Raw genomic sequence first — 19,149 nt, forward strand, 5'->3', positions numbered from 1 at the left:
GACCCGGCGCGGAGCAAGGCCGGAGCGCTCCGCGGAGCCGCAGAGACCGCTTCCGTGCTCCCGCCCCCACCCCACCCCACCCCACCCCACCCCACCCCACCCCACCCCACCCCCACACGCTCCCCGCCCGCCTCCCTGCACCTCCCCCAGTCGCCCTCGTCCCGCCCCCGCGCCCGCAACCGCTCGCCCGCCTACACCCGCCCCCTGGCCGCTCGGCCCCGCCCCCCGCGTTCGCACCACCGCCCCCCGGCCCTGCGGCCCCCCGCGGCCTCCGCCGCGCCCCTGTGTCCCCGGCACCCCCGCCCTCCGCCCCCGCGCGCCACCCCCCGCGCCCCCGCCCGCGCGGCCGGGGACGAGCGCGGCCGAGCGCATGCTGATCCCTCTCCTCCTCCTCCTCAGGCGGCGCTGGCGGCGGCCCCGGGACCCGCGGAAGCCGGCATGCTGGAGAAATTCGAGTTGGAGGAAGAAGGTGAGTGCCCCCCGCTGGAACGCGCTTCCGTGTCTCCGCCGGGGGCCCGGAGGGGCCGGGGCGCGGGGACAGCCGGGGTTCACGCCCCGGAGGCCGCGGGACCCAGCCGCCCACCGCCCGTCCGGCTTCGGGCGGCGCGCCCTGCGGGGGCTGGCGGTGGAAACGCGGAGCCGGCAGAGCGTGTCTGCAGTGGCCGCGGGTGCCTTTCGGTGGCGAAATCTCGCTGGCTTCTAAGGGGAGCCCGCAACCCGGCCATCCACACGGATGGTCGGTCCTTTTGTCCTTACAAGTCGAACTCGAATGAGAGCAAGGTGACGTGCAGTAGTAATTGTTTGTAAGGCCACCGTACATGTAGGGGTGACCCCCAGATTATGCCTATGGTCCATTCCTTTAAATAACACACACTGGTTCCCTTATCTGGACTTGTGAAAATACCACCAGCAGGGTGTGTCTTCTTGTCTTGATAGGGAAAGTTCAATAGGAAAAGCGGTGGCGGCTTAGCGAATTGGTTTTGAGTTCAGGTGATGCTGTCATTCCATCGTTCCTGTCTTCTCTTCGCTCACTCGGTTTTTTTCCTTTTCCTGCCCCGTTTTCTTCTTCTTACCTGGATCTTATTTTGAAGCTGTTAAAATGTGGGGGCATGAGTTTGTTCTTTGGCAAAATGAATATTTAACGTGGATTATGATGAGCTTTTACCTGGATCTTATTTTGAAACTGTTAAAATTTGAAGGGAATGAGCTTGTTCTTTGGCAGAATTAGTATTTAAAATGGGATATGATGAGTTCAAAGTCAAAAAAGAACTTTGTATAAGATGCTTGACAATTTGAGGAATTTAAAAGACCTCCACACTATCTTGTGTTTTTCCATTATTCGTTTAGTGACTTCTGTTTTTTCCAAGAGTATTGATGGAATAAAGCTCCTGGAACAAAGCATGTGCCGTGTGGATGCTGTACCTTCTGCCAACTTTACTTTAATACTTCCGTTTATTTACAGTCAGGCAATTACTTAAATAAGCATGCACAACCAATATGAGAACGTTAAGCCGACAGTATCAGGCCAGTGCCTACGTTTATTTTATGTTTTAGAGTTCCTGCATTTCACAGACATGTTAGCCAGAAGATAACGTGTTCATAGTAATTATCATTAAAAGTCTGCCGCCATGTTTATTATTAACAAGCAGTTACATGATACATTTCAGAATTTTACTAGGGCTTCATTTGCATTCTGTCCTACTGTCCTACTGAAAAATAATCCAGTGTGTTCATTCGAATCCACCTCATTATTCCGTGATTTTATTATATTGCAGGTCAAATTTGGGGCACTGTCCACAGGGCAGTATGGTGTGCCCCCCTTTCGTTAAGACTTTGAATATCTAAATCATAGAGTTTTCTTTGTCCCTGATTTCAGTAACAATGAGAGTCCATTGCATTTAATCATTTTGCAGATTCACATGGGGGCAAAGGAAAGTAGAGAGCAGATGCTACTGGAGAGGTGCCACAGTTATGGTTTAGAGCATAGGCCCAGCTTCAGACCGTATCTTGACTTCTTATTAAGCTGTGTGACCTTGGACAAGTTACTTAACCTCCCTGTGCCTTAGTTTTCCCATTCATAAGGTGGAGCTAATATCAGGGTGTTCTGAGGATTAAATGAGATAATCCATGTAAAGGTATTTAGTACAATGTAAATCCACAGTAAGCACTTAGTAAATGTTAGTTACTGTTACTGTTTAAGTGCCATTTACCGTTGTACTGAACTCATGGACTTTTTAAGCTTTTTATTAATGAATCGTCCATAGAGATTTTTCTCAGTACAGGTTTGATGGAGTTTTTTTCCTTACTTGAGATTTATTAATTTAATTATGTTGCACTTCTCAAAGCAGATATTTGAGAAATATCTCGATGCCTTATTTTTTTTGCATTGTTTCTGCCAAGGGAATGAATATAAAATACTAAACCTAAGCATCTAAGAAAAGGACTTTCCCATTTTCACCCATCTGTTTTTATCTATACTGCTGTCATTACTTTAAAGCATACTGAATCACACAAATTACCCTGTCAAATTTTTCTAGATTCTTAAGGAGGCAAAATGTTAAAAAGCAGTTGCTTGGAAGCTGTTAGCCAAGCTGGAAGGGGTAGTGTTGGCGTGGTTGTCTAAAGTGCTGCTTTGTTTCTTTTGAACTTTAGATTGCTTATTCATCCAAAATACGGAAAAACTGAATATCAAGCAGAATCTTACATTTATTCGGGGGAACAGTAAGTCCTAACAGTAGGACATTACACCTTTACATAGCATCCTGTGAGCTGATGTGTTAGCAGCCTACATAATATTGATACATAGCTGTTGAATAGGTCCTCATTTAATCTTCCAGCTTCCTTCTTATTCACTTGGTGTCATTATTTGTGCATTGCGATCTGGACGCTTTCCTTAGATGGGGATGCATTTGTTGGTATACATGGAAACACGTGATTGCTGGTATTTTTGTTACCAAGTCTTTTTCTCTTTCCTAATAAATTCTAACAGATACTCTGTTCGTTAGAAAGGCATTAGTGAAGTTGGCGTAATCTCTTAAAACGTTATTTGCTTCTGGGAAGAACGAAGAAATTGTGCCTCTGTCTCCCATGTGTTGTCCAGGTCCTCTTTTGCCTGGGTTCTGACACCAGCTGCCCACCCACTTCTTCCTACCATCGCACCCTGACAGAGGGACCTTTCCAGAGCGTGAATTGACAGCACCACTCCTTTACGGGAAAATCTTTACCACTTTCCTGGGTCTATATATAGAATACACGCAGACGTCTCTTCATCTGCAGCCTCACCGCCTCATCCCGGCCGTACACACCAATGATCAGAGGGCTTTCTGTGCATAAGCACCGCCAGAGAGCTTTCTAAAAGGCAGATTCTAATTCTGTGGGTCTGGGGTGGGACCTGGGAGTCTGCATTTCTGCTAAGCTCCCAAGTGCTGCTGCCGCTGCTTCACAGACCCTGCTCTGAATAATAAGGCTCTAGAACAGGCACGGGCAAACTTCTTCTGTAAAGGGCCAGATGGTCTCCGTCTCCGTCCGTGTCAAGACTACTCAGCCTGCCCGTGCAGCAGCAAAGCAGCAACGCGGTCCAAGTGGCAGAGCTGCGTTCCAGTCAAACTTTATTTACAGAAAGAGGCCAGATTTGGCCCACAGGCAGAGTTGGCCAGACCCCTGTTCTGTGACCCTTCATGGTCTCGGTGCCTGAGGGTGTACATCCTTTGGAGGGTAAGACCCCTCTCTTGCTCCCTTTCTCCACCTGCCAACCTTACTGCATCACGGCTCAGCCCAAGTCTCACCGTCTCCGAGGCCCCTCCCTAAAGCCCTTCTGTACTTCTCCATAATCCATCTTTCTCTTCCCAGCAGGTGATAACGGTGGCACGTCGTAGGTGCTCAGCGGCGTTTTGGTATCTCAGTGACTACATTCAGTGTTTATGTTTCCTTTATGGGAACGATGGGAGGATGAAATGATTCGGTATCTGCAAAGTGACGCGAGCAGTGCCTAGCCCATAGCAGTCGCTTTATGTGTTCGCGTTTCAAGTGCTTAATTGTATCAGTCACACCTGTTTGTTTTTATCAAGATTAACCGTCTTGAACTTATTTAACCACAGGGCCCAGCACCTTCCTAAGCACCTCAACGCAGCCAGTGAGTGCTTTCTCAAGTAGATGAGTATTCAGAAATTTATTCGTGATTAATAAGTCTGTAATTCTGGCACTACCTCAAGAACTTCACGGCCCCTGGGAACTGCCTGTGTCACCGCCTCCTTCCTAGCATTCCAGCCGCCGCAGACCCGCCAGACCCGCCAGTTTCCTCGGGCTTTCAGCAAGTCGCGGTGGTTGGTCCATCCCACTTCTTCCCAGTCACCTGTCCCCTCTCCCCTCACCCCCTGCCTGCTTCCTTCAGTCCAGGCGGTCCTTTCTGTCCGAGCTGTTCCTTCCTCACCTGCAAGGCATTTCCAAAAGGATAAGCTTTTCAGAACTTGCCTCCAAACTCATTTTCCTAGCAAGACTGGTCAAGCTAGTCTGCACGATCAAAAATGGGGAAGAAGTGGGGGGAAGAAGTACCAGCGAGGGGAAAGCATTATTTTTCAGTCAAGGATCTTGGAATTGTAGGCCCAGGTCTGTAATGAAGTAGCCGTATTCTTGAATAATCCTTGTCTCTTGGGGCGTTGCTTGCTTGTTTTGTTGCCGTTGTCATTGTGGGTTTTCTCGGTAGAACAGAGCCCAGCATTGGTGAACTTGTACTTTTCCTTCCAGCTTGAAAATACGACCTAAAGCAACCAGCACCCCACTCTACAATAAACCAGAAATGTGCATTCACTCTAACTTGTTCATTCTCAACTGGAGGATAGTGCCCTGAAGTGAGCAAAGATTGGTTCTTGTTGGGGGACAAAAAATCTTAGCTATTACAGTGGTTTCTGGCTCTCCAGAGGGCCCCTGAATGGATATACAGTGTATCTGTGGTATTAAAGTTTCATGGGGGTAGGACAGTTGAAGGGGGAATGTATAGAAAGGCTGGGGGGGGGGGGTGTGGATAATGAAAAAAAGTTTGAGAAACACTGCTCTAACTTACTTAAGGGAGAATGTCTTCCTGTGAATTTGTGGAACCTTTTAAAGTATCCCCTTATCACTTAGCTTTGATAAGTGAGGCTCAGCTGGGTCCACTTGGCTTATTGACTGTAGTGTGAGGGGTACTGACCTCTGGTGGTGACAGGTTTGTGATCGCGGTTTGGTTGCTGGCCGATCATCTCGTAGTATTAGAAGGCTCTGATAATCTATCATCCAGACTCTTTCCTTCCCTACTGAGCTTGCATACTTATCTCAGAGAAGAGGTTTATTGTTTCTTGATTATAAAAATAGTTACAGCTTTATGAAATACTTACAGTTAAACATTTTCTGCTCTGGCTGACCCCATATTTGAAAGCTTGCCATATTTAACAGACTTTAGGTACACATTTTAAAGTCAGGCTTCACGTTTGATGGTATCTTAGATTTGATAAGATAGAGTAGTTGTTTTATAGGCTGCGGAGGTTTTGTTATCTGAAATGTTAAGACCCCTGACTATTTTAAACGAGAGGGGAGTGCACAGCAGGGTTTGAGGATCCAAAAGTGGGACCTGCCGCCGGGCTTCACCAGGCTTCACTTCTCCGGGAAAGTCATCGGGAGCCAAGGCCGCGCTGAGTCATCTCCACGACGAAGGGACCTCCACGACCTTCCCGCTCGGGACTGGCTCTGCCTGCTCCTCGGCGAGCTCTCGGCAGCCCAAGCAGGCAGCTGGCAGGAATCCAGGCCAGCGAGTCAGACTGTCTGCTCCCTGGCCGGGGTGTTTCCACCCTACAGCTCTGCGTGGGGTGGGCAGAGCCCTTGCAGAGTTGTTATACCAGGACCCCTGTGACTTTACATTTTACCTGTGAATTTTAAAGTGGGAAAACTTTGGTACCACAAAACATTTGGAATTTATTCGAAGAAACTGGAAGAATTTGTGTCCTTTTTCTATGATTATAGTAACTGGCGTATGTTAAGTATATTGAGGCACTGTTATAAATCCTTTACGTTTATCTCATCTCATCCTCAAAACAACTCTTAAGGGGTAAATATTTTTATCATTTTATAGAGGAGGAGATTAAGACGGTGGGAGGTTAAATAAGTGACCACGGGGGGCATATGTGGGAAGGTGGGGTCACCAGGTTTCAAACACAGGCTTTAGACTTGCAGCCCAGGCTCTGAGCCGGTCTTCGTAACCGACATGAAATAATCCCTTATCTGGAAACCCTCTTTCCATTTCCTCACTTCCCATTCCTTCTTCAGCCCATTTCCACCACTCCACCCAAATTCCCTGAGTTGGTCACTCGCGGCTCCATTTTGCAAACTCCAGTGGACACTTAATCCTCTTCTCATTTTGAGCTGTTAGTAGCCGTCACCAGAGGTGACCTCTGCTCCCTTCTCCCACAGACACTCCTGGTGTGCTCCCCATACCTTTCCGCCCGTTGTTTCCTTGATGGTTCTTACCCTTTTTCCTTTTCCGTTCTGTGTTGTTTTGTGGTAGCAGGTGGAGTGGGGGCTAATTCACAAGCCATACATTTGAACATTAGCTATGGGACTTGCTCCTGGCTCTTCCCGAGGCCACTTGTCTTCTCCTCCTGTGCTCTCCCCTAGACAGTCTCCCTCACTTGCATGGCTCCAGCTACCACCTGCCTGTTGCCCAGTGTTTAATTACCACGATGCTGTAATAACTGATGATGCCCAAATAGGTATCTGCAGCCAGATCTCTCTTCTGAGTGTTCGGTTGCCTATTGGATGTCTCTGCCTGAGTCATCGCACCGTCTCTCTGGTCTGTTCTCCTGCTCCTCCCTCTCGCCTCTTTCTTTTTCCCCCCAACCTGATTCAGTAAGTGCTACCACATTCACCTGGTTTTTTGTTTTGTTTTTTAACAAGAATGACGTTGAGCCATGGCTCTCTCACTCTCCCACACCCAAGCGGTCTGTCCTCTCACTTTCACCTCCTGAATACCTACCTGTCTCCGCCATCATCACCTTTCTATTGACTATTAAACAGCCTAGTCTCTCCAGCATCTACTCTGGCCCCCTCCAATCAACTTGACGTGCTGCAATTAGAGATATTTTTAAAAACATGGATCTGATCGTGTCACTTCCATGCTTAAAAGCCTTCTCTGACTTGCCTTTGCCTTTAGGCTGGAGCCCAGACTTACCTCCCTCTTCCCTCTGCCCGCCTCACCGTGCACCTCCCTCCTCCTGGCCTTGTTCCTCCGTGCCTGCTGAACTTTGCACAGGCTGTTCCCTCTCCCTGGATTGTTCTTCCCTGTCCTCTTGGCCACCTGCTAGTTTTCTTCAGGTCTCAGCCTACATGTCACTTCCTCGGGAAAAGTGACTTTCTGGAAGCCCCAGACAGGCCTTCACATATCATCTCATGATTCCTCATGGCTGATGGGGCTGTTAAGGTGAAAGGCATTTATTCATGTTTCTCTGCCATTGTGGAAGCTCTGTGACGATGGGGACTGAAAACTTAACTACTTGCCAGGTCTCAAAGATACGATGATGACTAAGACCTAGTTTCAGTAAATACTTGTCACATACGTGAACACATGTATTTTTTTTGGAGCTTTACCTTTTACTCTGGCACGTGGGCTCAGTGTACTTCAGTGGTTAATGTTATTTCTTATAAAGAAATAAGGCATTTCTACTTAAGGCAATGAGAGGAAATCCACTTGCCAAGTTTATGTGTGCTAATCAAAGAGTAGTGACAAGGTAGCTGTAAGATGACCCGCATGTACCTCCCAGATGCACCGAGGCTTCTCCTCCCAAGTGTGAGGTCAAAATAGACTGTGTCCAGTGGCTGAACAACTCAGAGGCAGTAACAGCGGATAGAAACGTGATGACTTGCTTGCATAATCTGGTGCCTGAGGAAAAAGTCTTTTAGATCTTTCTTTTGTGGCTGTGATAGCACTTGCACTGATATTAGGGGAAAAGAAGTCTAGCTTAATTCGGATACTAAAAGGAGAGTCATTTTGGGGAGGAAACTAATTTGGGAACCTTCCGGTCAAATTTTAGTCACTTTTAAATCTTTTAATTTGTTGCTTCTGTCCCACTTTGAGCTATTTCCTATGTATCTGAATTTATGTCACATCATTGAGGTTTCTGAACTTTGTTATTACCTGATTTATTTTATCTTAGGTCGTACTTCGATCATTTGTTTCTAACAGTAAGTTGCTACCAATAAATTGTTATTTTATAGACCACATACTATGGAATGTGTAGTTGTTTCATTAAGACCTCCTCAAGAATATCCAGGTCCACATTCTCACGTGTTTATTTTTACCTTTGTTTGGCTCTTTTCACAGTGACTCCTCTAGCTTTGATGCTTACACATGTGGCATGTCCCCCCCTTAAGTTGCATATATAATTAGTGTCATGTAATTAAGAGCATGAGTCAGACCCAGATTGGAGTCCCATTTCTTCTACTTAATAGCTGTGAGACCTTAGGCAAGTTATTTCAAGCTTCAGTTTCTTCAAGTATAAGTAGGAAACAATAATAGCCGCTAGCTAATAGGATTATACATGCATTAAGTAACCTGAATGTAACAGTCACTTGAGTACCTGCTGTGTAGTGCAGTCTCTACAAGTATAACTATGATGATGACCCTAGAAAGGACCAAAAAGGCAACTGAGCACAAATTTAAAATCAAGCCACCATTAGTGCATCATCCGGCAACAGCCATTTGGCTAGTGATGGCTTCGGTGTCTGCACCGTCAGACTTTTCCCCATGTGAATATCGTACGTACCACCCAGTGGACAGCATTTGTGATTGAATGTTTGAGTTTATTTATCCCCAGTTCCTCAGAATCACTCTGCAAGAAAGATGGTGTTATCCCCATTTTACGAATGAAGAGATTCAGGCCAAGGGGATGAAAGAATTTGCTCAACGTCACACAGAAGGTGATGACAATTCTCATACAGGTTTGGTCTAGATCTGCCCTGTTCTTTCTTCTACACTCGCTCCCCCTGGAGCCTGGAAGTCCTAGAGTCCCCGTTGGAGAAGACTGGCCTGCTCCCGGACGTACCCGAGGAAAGGACCCAGGCCCGTGAGTTTCTCAGGGAATCGTATATCGTTAGTGCCTTACTCTGCAAATCATTTTTCGTATTTTGATTTGAACAGCACTTACCCGTGTTGTAAGAACGATAACGTGCTGTATTAGAGGCAGACAGGGGCCCACAGCAGAAAGATCCGTTGTATTGCTAAACCCCAAAGATGTGCGTGCATTTACGGACATCTGTTTAAGCGCTGGTAACTGAAATGAGTCAGGATGCATCCGAACTGCATTGTGTCCAAATGACAAAACTGCAGCACGCTGGTGGGGACGTGGTGACAAGCCGGTCTTCAGTGCACCTGCCTGATGCACTGAGCTGGGCTGCCACATTGTGAGTCAAGACGGTTTGCTGAATGTGTGAATGTGTTCATTGCCCTCTCCTCCCCCCTAAAATGCTCCTGAAATGACAGCAATCAGAAAGTAGTCTTGCTCAACAAAAGCAAAAGCTTAATTCTTGGAAAAGACCAATTAAGTGGATAAACCTGTGTCAAGTCTGTTCAAGGAAAAAAATGAGTGAAAACGCAAAGTATTAGAAATTTGAGGGGCTTCTTAATTATAAATGCAGAGATTTAGAAAATAACATTAAAAGAAATCTGAATATGTCAAACTATATCAATATATTTTAAAATCTTTTCAATCACTTTTGAGTAAATTTTACAAGTTCGTATTTTCTTGGTTAACTTTCACCAATCACCACACCAGAGAAGAAATTAAAAAGTAATTAATCACCACAGAAGAAATTAAAAAGTAATTAATCACCACAGAAGAAATTAAAAAGTAATTAATTGAATTGTACACTTTAAATGGGTGAACAGTATGGATGTGAATTACCTCAATAAAGGCTTTGGGGTCTTTTCAAGTAATGAAAGGTCCTCGCCCTTCCTCTGCCCCTGCAGAAGAGACCTGGTATTCAGCCTGTTGATGGGTTAATTCTGTAGAACCTTCAAGGAACAGTTAAGGCCTAGGTCATCTGAACTATTTTAGGGCTTAGGGAAGGAGGGCGGCTTCCCAGCTCCTTCTGTGAAGCTCACTCGATCCTGACATCAGAACCAGAGGACAGCACACAAAGAAGAAAACAGATGATGAACCTGGCATTTAAAATATGGGCAGGACTCCTACTAAAACATCAGCAGGCTGAGCCATGCGGTCTCCTGTGACCAAACAAGGTTTTGTCCTAGAAATACAGGGCTGCAGTTTGTTAAGAAACCCACCGAGGAGTTAATGTCAGCAGATAAAAGGAGAGAAACCTCTGGTCATCTAAGTAGATGCTGAAATAGCAACTGATAAAATTCAACATATGTTCCTTTTACAAAATCCTTATTAAGCTAGAGGGAGAAGGAAACTCCTTTAAATTGCTGAAAGCGTGTTTGACAGAAGTGGGGACTGACATATGTACGCTGCTGTGTATGAAGTAGATGGCTGGTGAGGGCCTACTGAATAGCACAGGGGGAAAAAAGAAGGTACTATAGCACGGGGGGGAAAAAGAAGGTACAGCCTGTTTACGGGACACGTATTAAGTTAACCTTAGAAATGCATTCCAATAAGCATTAGATGCAGACACATACTGTTTGATTCCACTTATACGAGGTACCTAGAAGAGTCAAATCATAGAGTCAGAAAGCGCACTGGTAGATGCCAGGGGCCGGGGAGGTGGGCAGGTGGGGAGGGGGACTGGGGAGTTCGTGTTTAATGGGGACAGAGTTTCAGTTTAGGAAGGTGAAAAATTCGGGAGGTGGATGATGGTGAGAGTTGCACAACAGTGTGACTGTACTTAGTGCCACTGAACTGTACTGTTAGATATGGTTACAGTAGTATGTTTTACATTATGTGACTTTTACCACAGTAAAGAAAAAAACATTTAAAAAAAAAGAAGTGGGCTGGGGTGGCCGCCTGTTGTTCCTGGTATCACCGTCATCAAGGTGTTCCTTACCCCGCTGGGGGCTGGATCCCGGTGAGTTAACCTTGGTCCTCTCTGTTGCTTCGGCTTAGTACAGTAATTGGGTTCTGTTTCCCAAAAAAGAGGAAACATTGGCTGTGGTTCATAGAATTAAACCCAAAGCCATTTTTAAATGGATGGGAATCACTGTCATTTCAAGGTCACAGCCTTGTCGGGTCTGTGGCATTCCTTAGGCATTTATTGCAACTAACTTTGAGCTATCTAATTGGGGAAGCTTTGTGCCTTTACTTACCTGCGCTTTTCCTTCTTTCTTAGTAACTCTTTGCCCCCTTATCTAGCAGAGCACATGCATCTCCCTCTTCAGTGGACACTTTTGCCCCCAGCACACACAGAACCAAATGCAAAAAGCATGGAAAGGAAAAAAATCTAATGCACTTCATTTATTCTGCTACCTTGTAAGTCCTGTAAAATTATATTTAAGCTTTGACTTTGTTAATATTCATGTTTCTAAGCACTTTAAGAAAACATATGTATATGAGAGTTTAATCTTTTCCATATACTTTTAAACTTTTTCTTTTTTTTTTTTTTAATTTATTTTTGGCTGTGTTGGGTCTTCGTTTCTGTGCGAGGGCTTTCTCTAGTTGCGGCGAGCGGGGGTCACTCTTCATCGCGGTGCGCGGGCCTCTCACTATCGCGGCCTCTCTTGTTGCGGAGCACAGGCTCCAGACGCGCAGGCTCAGTAGTTGTGGCTCACGGGCCTAGTTGCTCCGCGGCATGTGGGATCTTCCCAGACCAGGGCTCGAACCCGTGTCCCCTGCATTGGCAGGCAGATTCTCAACCACTGCGCCACCAGGGAAGCCCTCCATATACTTTTAACTTCCATATTCCCCTTTTTGCTTATTTCTTGCTTAACTATTTTAAATGGTTTTCTAAAAAGAAAAGATACTATATGAATATAGTAAGCTTACGTTTCTAAATGTAGAATAAAGCATAAAAGACAAATTTTAAAATAACTAACCTATTGATAATCTTTTTCTTTGTGGAATTACAATGAAATGTCTTACGTTAAGTTAAAATTACAGGATTGGAAATAAGGAGTTAGTTTTTTTGGTTGGGGTGTTTTTAGTGACATTTGGGCAATGTGTAAATTTTGTTTTAGGACGCCTCTCATCCTTGCACTCTCAGCTCTCTAAGATGGGGATTGAATCATTACCATGGCCCCTGCCTTTCATGGATGTGTCTTTCAGTGACATACAATATAGCAGGCATGAGCTTGTCCTGACACCCGTGAGGAACTTTCTGGGGACCCATCTGCTGCCTCAGAAGCTGCCGTCTAAAGCAGATCTATAGCTTTGGCACAAGGCACGTCAGGGCTCCGAAAGGGCGTCAGTCACGAAGCGCTAGCGGGGGTGTTCACAGTGGAGGGGTGCTGGTGCCTTGAGGGCCTTTGGGGAAGGTGCACGGGGCCTGTGAACTGAACTTGGGAGGCGGAGGAGGCTCCTGAGGCCGCCATGACAAAGTGCCACAAACCCAGTGGCTTGGAACAACGGAACTTTATTCTCCCACATTCGGGAGGCCAGACGTCCGAGCCCAGGGGTTCCGCAGGGCTGGTCCCGTCTGGAGGCTCCGGGGAGAATCTGTCCCGGCTTCTGGTGGTTGCTCGTGCTCCCTGGCGTCCCGTGGCTCGTGGCAGCATCACTGTGATCTCTGCCTCCATCGACCTTCTCCTGTGTCTGTGTCCGCTCTCATTTGTAAGGACGTTGGTTATCGGATTTAGGGCCCAACCTGATAATCCAGGGTGACCTCATCTCCAAAGACCCTTGTTCCAAATAAGGTCGCGTTCTGACGTTCCAGGTGGACATATCTTGTGGGGGCCACCATTCAGCCCACACAGAAAGGCAGGTAGGAGTTCAGTGGCCACCTGGGCCGTGCGCCCAGCAGAGGCAGGCACGAGGACACTGGCCCAGAGTTCAGAAGCTGCCTTTGGAAAGGAAGTGTCCACGGGATCCCAGGGTGTGAAACTCCTCGGGGCCGCGGCGTGTGGGCTGGCTGTGCTGTGGTATGGTGAGGACTTGTCAGGGGTGGTGTGTAACCAGATCTGCTTGCAGAGAGAGAAACACTGCCACGCTTTCCTAGCTAGAGCGTACAACTGTTTGCATGTAAACTGAGATGTTGCATTTTCCAAGTTGTTCTGTTGACCTTCACAGATGAAACACTTTCACATATACTTTCTCCTTCCCAGCAGTACTCTTCAGTAGCTCCCTTGGGTGATGCTGGGTTAGCGTGTGATTGGACGGTGTAACGTCATTCCACGATGGGTGGCTTTCATAGACCAGTGACTCAGGTGCCAGCATGACACTCTGCAGTTACACTTCTCCCCGGGGACGGATAAAATAACCCAACAGTGGGACACTGCGATACTTTCTTAGCCCCAGTTACCTTTTGAATAATGAGAGCTTGAACTTGCCTTCTCAGGAATTTTAATAACTTATTCCAAACAACCTGTTATTGTTGAATGGTTTTGGTTTTTTTAGGTGTTTTTCCTTTTTGGTTTAACTCCAGATACTCTTATTTTCTGTTTCAATGCGTTTCTTCCTTCAGGTACAATTTGAGGCTTCATCATAATGTAAATAATACAAATGGTGCTCTCATCGAAAAGTTTTACCAAATGTAGAGAAGCAATGACATTTTATCATATTTTACTTTACTCTCCTGACTTTAAATGCTAACACTTTTGTTATTGATGTTATTACATCAGTAATAATCTAGCCTTATCATGAAGCAAAATATATTTTAGTGTCATTTTGCTGTGCTTGGTCAAGCTTTTTACATTAAAAAAAATGTAGTGTTATAGATCCACCTCAAAACTGAGAACCCCAGGCTAATCATGAGAAAAACATCAAATTCCAGTCGAAAGTATCTGCCCAGTACTCCTCAAAACTACCGAGACCATCAAGTCAAGGTTTGAAGAGCTCTCACTGCCAAGAGGAGCCCAAGGTTACAGGGCTGCACGTGAGGTGCTGTCCTGGAGGGACAGAAACTAAGGCAATTGAGTAATTGTAACAAACGTACCACAGTGATGTAAGACGCTAGTGACTGAGGGCACACGTTTCACCACCTGGGGGCTGGTGATGCTCCAGAGGGAACAGAGGGAGACCCCGAGGGCCCAGCTCCCCACGTCCTGCTGGCTTGGGGGCTGCAGGTGTGAGCAGGGAAGTCCTGGGGGGCCTGGCGGGGAGTCACAGCCCCAGCGGACTCAGGAGAACGTGGGCCGTGCCCCACACAGCCCCATCATCGGGGTGGACCCTGCCGGCTGGAGCACTGATCCTGACGTGGTTGTTGGATTGTGACTCAGAGTATGGGATAGATTCCGTGAGTCCATAGTGAGGTAGACAGACAGACAGACAGACAACTCTCCTCTACAGAAATGTTCCAAGTACAGTAAGTTCCCTGCATACGAACGAGTTCCGTTCCAAGAGTGCATTCATAAGTCTAAATTTGTAAGTCCAACAAAGTTAGCCTAGGTACCCAGCTAAAACAATCGGCTATATAGTACTGTACTGTAATAGGTTTATAATACTTTTCACACTAATAATACATTAAAAACAAACACAAAAAATAAAGAACATTTTTAATCTTACAGTACAGTACCGTGAAAAGTACAGTAGTACAGTACAACAGCTGGCATCCAGGGGCTGGCATCGAGTGACAGGCAAGAAGAGTTACTGACTGGAGGAGGGAGAGGAGGTGGGAGATAATAGAGCTGAAGGATGGTCAGCAATAGGAGATGGAGGGCAAGCTGCAATTTCCCTCACGCCTGACCTTGATGGCACAGGTTCTGGTTCCTTGCTGGATTCAATTCTATCTACCCTGTTGAAAAAACGATCCAGCGATGTCTGGGTAGCAGCTCTTTTTTTCTTATGATAGATGACACGGTGGCACTGGATGGCTGAACGGCTGCTGCAGCCTTCGTGTACCGTTCGTTGTACGTTCAGGTCCTGTGCCTCAAAAACTACCAGTGCCTCCTCAAATGCAGAGAACCCCCTTGCCGTTACCTGCGTCGTGAATCTCTTTGGTTCTTCAGTTACTTCTTCTTCCTCTGTCTCTCTTTGTCCTTTCTCTGGGCCTCCAATTCCATCAGGTCTTCATTAGTAAGCTCCTCGTGTTGCACAGCAAGGAGTTCAGTGAAGCCGTCCTCTTGCACATCTAGCTCCAGCTTCTCGCTGAGGGTCTCTGAGTTGCTGAAGACCTCTTTGGACTCCTCATCCACCTTCTCAAATCCACGAGAATCATGAACAAACTGTGGGGAAAGGTTCTTCCAAACCCCATTCACGGTGACGGCCGTAACCTCATGCCAAGCAAAGCCAATTTTTTTTTATGGCCTGTAGATGTTATAGTCCTTCGAAGATTGTCGCAGGGTTGTTCCTGATTCGTCAGTCGCCTTTACTGCCTGACGAAAAGTGTGACATAAATAATATTTCTTGAAAGTCGCTATAACGCCCTGGTCCATAGGTTGGATGAGCAATGTAGTATTCAGTGGCAGATGCACTACTTTGACGTTGGGATGCAAGTTATCCATGAATGGGGGGTCGCTCGGAGCATTGTAGAGCAGCAAAAGAATGTGGAATGGGACGTCCTTCTCCAAGCAATATTTCTCTACCTCCGGGATAAAGTGGTGGGAAAACCAGTCCTGGAAAATGGCCTGTGTAACCCAGGCCTTGGGGTTACTCTTCCACACAACAGGAAGAGAGCCCTCGGCTATGTTTCTGAGGGCCCTTGGGTTCTCTGAATGATAAACTAAGAGAGGCTTCAGCTTCATATCACCGGAAACATTGCCACCAAACAACAGTTAGCCTGTCCTTTGTTGCTCTATAGCCTGGCATCAACTTTCCCTCCTTACTGATGTAACTCTGGGCTGGCATCCTTTTCCAGTACAGTCCTGTCTCGCCCACGTTAAAAACCTGCTCAGGTAAATAACACGCCTTGAATTTCTTGAAGCGTTTCAGGAAATTCCCGGGCAGCTACCGTATCTGCACTCGCTGCCTCGCCACTTACTTTTACGTTGTGAAAGTTGGCTCCAGCCTTGAACCGATGAAGCCAGCCATGGCTGGCATTAACAGATGCACGCTCTGATTCTTTGCTGTGTTTCTTCTTCAAGTCTTCATAAAGGCTTTTAGTTTTCTTTTGAATCAGCATTAAGCTGAGCGGGACTCAACACTAATGCTGGTCCTGCATCCACACAATGAGAAGTTTCTCCATCTCCTCCACCACTTTTCCACGCTTCTTCGATATTATTGTCTGCACAGCAAACTTCACATGTTCCATGATCTTGTCCTTGTTCTTTAGAATCGTGCCGGTGGTTGAACGACTCATTTTATAAGAATGAGCGACGTCTACCATCTTTTCACCTCACTCCGCTCTCTCAATTATTTTCACTTTTGTTTCCATCGTTATCGCTTGGCACTTCTTAGCGGTACCGGCTACATCACCACTGCTTTTACGCTTGCTTCTGGACACCCTGGGCTTGAAATAAAGATACTGTACTCCTGTACTCTACACAGTACTGCACAGTAAAGTACGCAAGAGCACAACCACTTGTAGAAGATGCACACTCATGACAGTGTACACCAGACACATGAACTAACTTATGTGATTGGACATGCAAAGGCACATTCACATCTTTGAAAGTTCGCAACTTGAAGGTTCACATGTAGGGGATTTACTGTAATTTATGCAGATGCTTCGCCCTCAGGGAGGTGGACCATGACTTCCCTGCCAAGACTGCAGTGTGGGAAGAGTCCCTGTAGGGGAAAGACCCGACAGATCCTACCTGGGCCAGGTGATCCAGGTGATGAGGTATGTTGACAGCAGGTACCCTAGATACAGTGGGATGCGAAGGCACTTCGCCTTCTGGTCTTCCTGCTAAAACACACAAACCTCAAAATTGAAATCATGAGAAAAACATCGTACAAATCCGGAATGAGGGCTGTTCTACAGAATGCCTGTCCAGTACTCCTGATCAGGGTCTCATGGTCAAGTACTCAAGGTCATCAAACACAAGGAATGTCTGAGAAGCCATCATTGCCTAGGGCGGGCTACGGAGCATGATGACTAAATGTGCTGTCCTGGACGGGGTCCTGGGACAAAAAAAGGATGTTAGGGGAAAACTAAGGCAACCCTGTTAAAGTGTGAACTTTTTAGTAATGTGTCAGTGATGGTTCGTTGGTTCTGACAGATGTGCCAGAGGAATGTCAGATGTTATCTTTTTTTTTTTTTTTTTGGCTGTGTTGGGTCTTCGTTTCTGTACGAGGGCTTTCTCTAGTTGGGGCGAGCAGGGGCCACTCTTCATCGCGGCGCACGGGCTTCTCATTGCCATGGCTTCTCTTGTTGTGGAGCACAGGCTCTAGACGCGCAGGCTCAGTAGTTGTGGCTCACGGGCTTAGTTGCTCCGTGGCATGTGGGATCTCCCCAGACCAGGGCCCAAACCCGTGTCCCCTGCACTGGCAGGCAGATTCTTAACCACTGCGCCACCAGGGAAGCCCGTCAGATGTTACCTTTAGGGGAAATCTGGTATGGGGTATATAAGGAACTGCTGTGTCTTCACAACTTCTCTATATAAATCTAAAGCTATTCAAAATAAAATGTTTATTTAAATATTTTTAAAAATTAACAGACGAATTAAGATGTTACCCCAAAAATATGTTTAACACAAAGCTCACAGTGTTTTAATAATTCTAAAAGTTCGAATATTTCTTTTCATAGTATTTTAAGATTTTATTTCAGATATTCGTATTGTGATGTTAACATCTATAAAATGTGCACTCCTTTTATGAAAATTCTTGATTTAATTAACAGACAAACTATCTTGCAAGGGTTCCTTTCTGGGAGATGGAGTGTTACATTTTATTGTAGTTTCCCCCTTGATGTCCTTCATTTGCACTTTAGGAGAATAGATTTGACCGGCACTCTGTAAGTTAAATGTTAGTTACGCGTGTGCTCGCCCGCCCTGGTCCTTTGAGCCTGTGTCTGCACGGATCCCCTGTGAATAGGCTCCGAGGAAACGACTCGCCTAGCAGCCTGGTGGTCGTCGTCCTCGGCAGCGCGGGAGCAGTGATGGCGGAGAAGGACCGGGACCTTCCGCGTGGCTGTCGTATGAACGTCCTGCGTTCCAGTTCTTTCCTGTGCAAGGCTCCTATTTTCCGGGAGATAAACGTTTTGAGAAAAATGGAAGCACGCTGACTCCAATTCCATCCATCCGTTCACTGACTGCCACTTACCTGGTTCATAAGCCCGGACTTGTCCTGTGGTAGCGCTCGTGACGGTGTAGTGACGGTTCATGTGTCTCCCCCGCTGGTTTGTAGTACCTGCAGGGCAGCGGCATGTGTGTTGGGTCCCCGGGGACCCCCAGCCTCTAGCACGGTGGAAGCTGGTGGGAGCAGATGGCTTGTGGGCGCAGGGCAGGAATGTCAGAGGTCACGGCCCAGGGGAACCCCTCACCAAAGAGGGCGGGGTGCTCCTGACTAGGAGGCAGTTCTGAGGTGCGTGCGCGGCCTCCCCGGGGTCCCCAACAGCTGCGACCCTGCACAGAGCTGTGACCTGCTTACTGGAGCTCCCTTTTTGACTCTTTGCTTCCGTCTCACTTCCCCTGGTCTCGGGGTCAGCTTTGGGAGAACCCACACTGAGACCGTATGCAGTAAGTCGGTACCGACGAAATTAATTAGCATAGTAAATGAGTAAGATCCTGACCATTCAAAGAAATTATCATCCGGGAAGAAAAAGATTATCAGAGCTGTGCAGATCACATGAATGAGACATAAAGTGATGACTGACGAGAAGTACAGATAGAACGTGCGTATTCAGGGGAAGAAGTCGCTGCAGACTTCCCTCCTTACCCTCCTGACTCAGGGTCGGCTCCTGCCTTGTGACCTTGAGCCGTCCAGCACCTCACCTGTCGCGTGGCTCACATCCCGCTGCCCTCGCTCTGCCAGCTGGTGAGCTGGGAGGACAGAGATGTGTCTGCTGCGTCCGCTCGTGTCTCGACACTGGGACAGTGCCCCGCAGACAGTAGCTTCACAGGTGTGTTGGACCCGTGCGTTCATGGGGAGACTAAGTGGCAGAGTTTCCATGAGGAGAGGGTTGGAGTCTTGGGCACGGATTCAA

The 19,149-nt window shown here is 46.9% G+C and overlaps 1 protein-coding gene across 8 annotated transcripts in view; it reads left to right on the forward strand.

The window, feature by feature from the left end:
- Positions 1-19,149, forward strand: part of PRKAG2 (protein kinase AMP-activated non-catalytic subunit gamma 2) — a 284,802-nt gene that overhangs the window by 220,262 nt on the left and 45,391 nt on the right. For 7 of the 8 annotated variants that reach the window (XM_059932996.1, XM_059932994.1, XM_059932997.1 and 4 more), the window contains one exon: positions 400-469. In XM_059932996.1, coding sequence (XP_059788979.1) covers positions 400-469 — 70 coding nt within the window. Of the gene's footprint in view, positions 1-335; positions 470-19,149 lie in introns of those variants that run through there. The other variant, XM_059933000.1, reaches the window with a different exon arrangement.

Source organism: Balaenoptera ricei, chromosome 9 (assembly GCF_028023285.1).
Source record: "Balaenoptera ricei isolate mBalRic1 chromosome 9, mBalRic1.hap2, whole genome shotgun sequence".
NCBI lineage: Eukaryota > Metazoa > Chordata > Mammalia > Artiodactyla > Balaenopteridae > Balaenoptera > Balaenoptera ricei.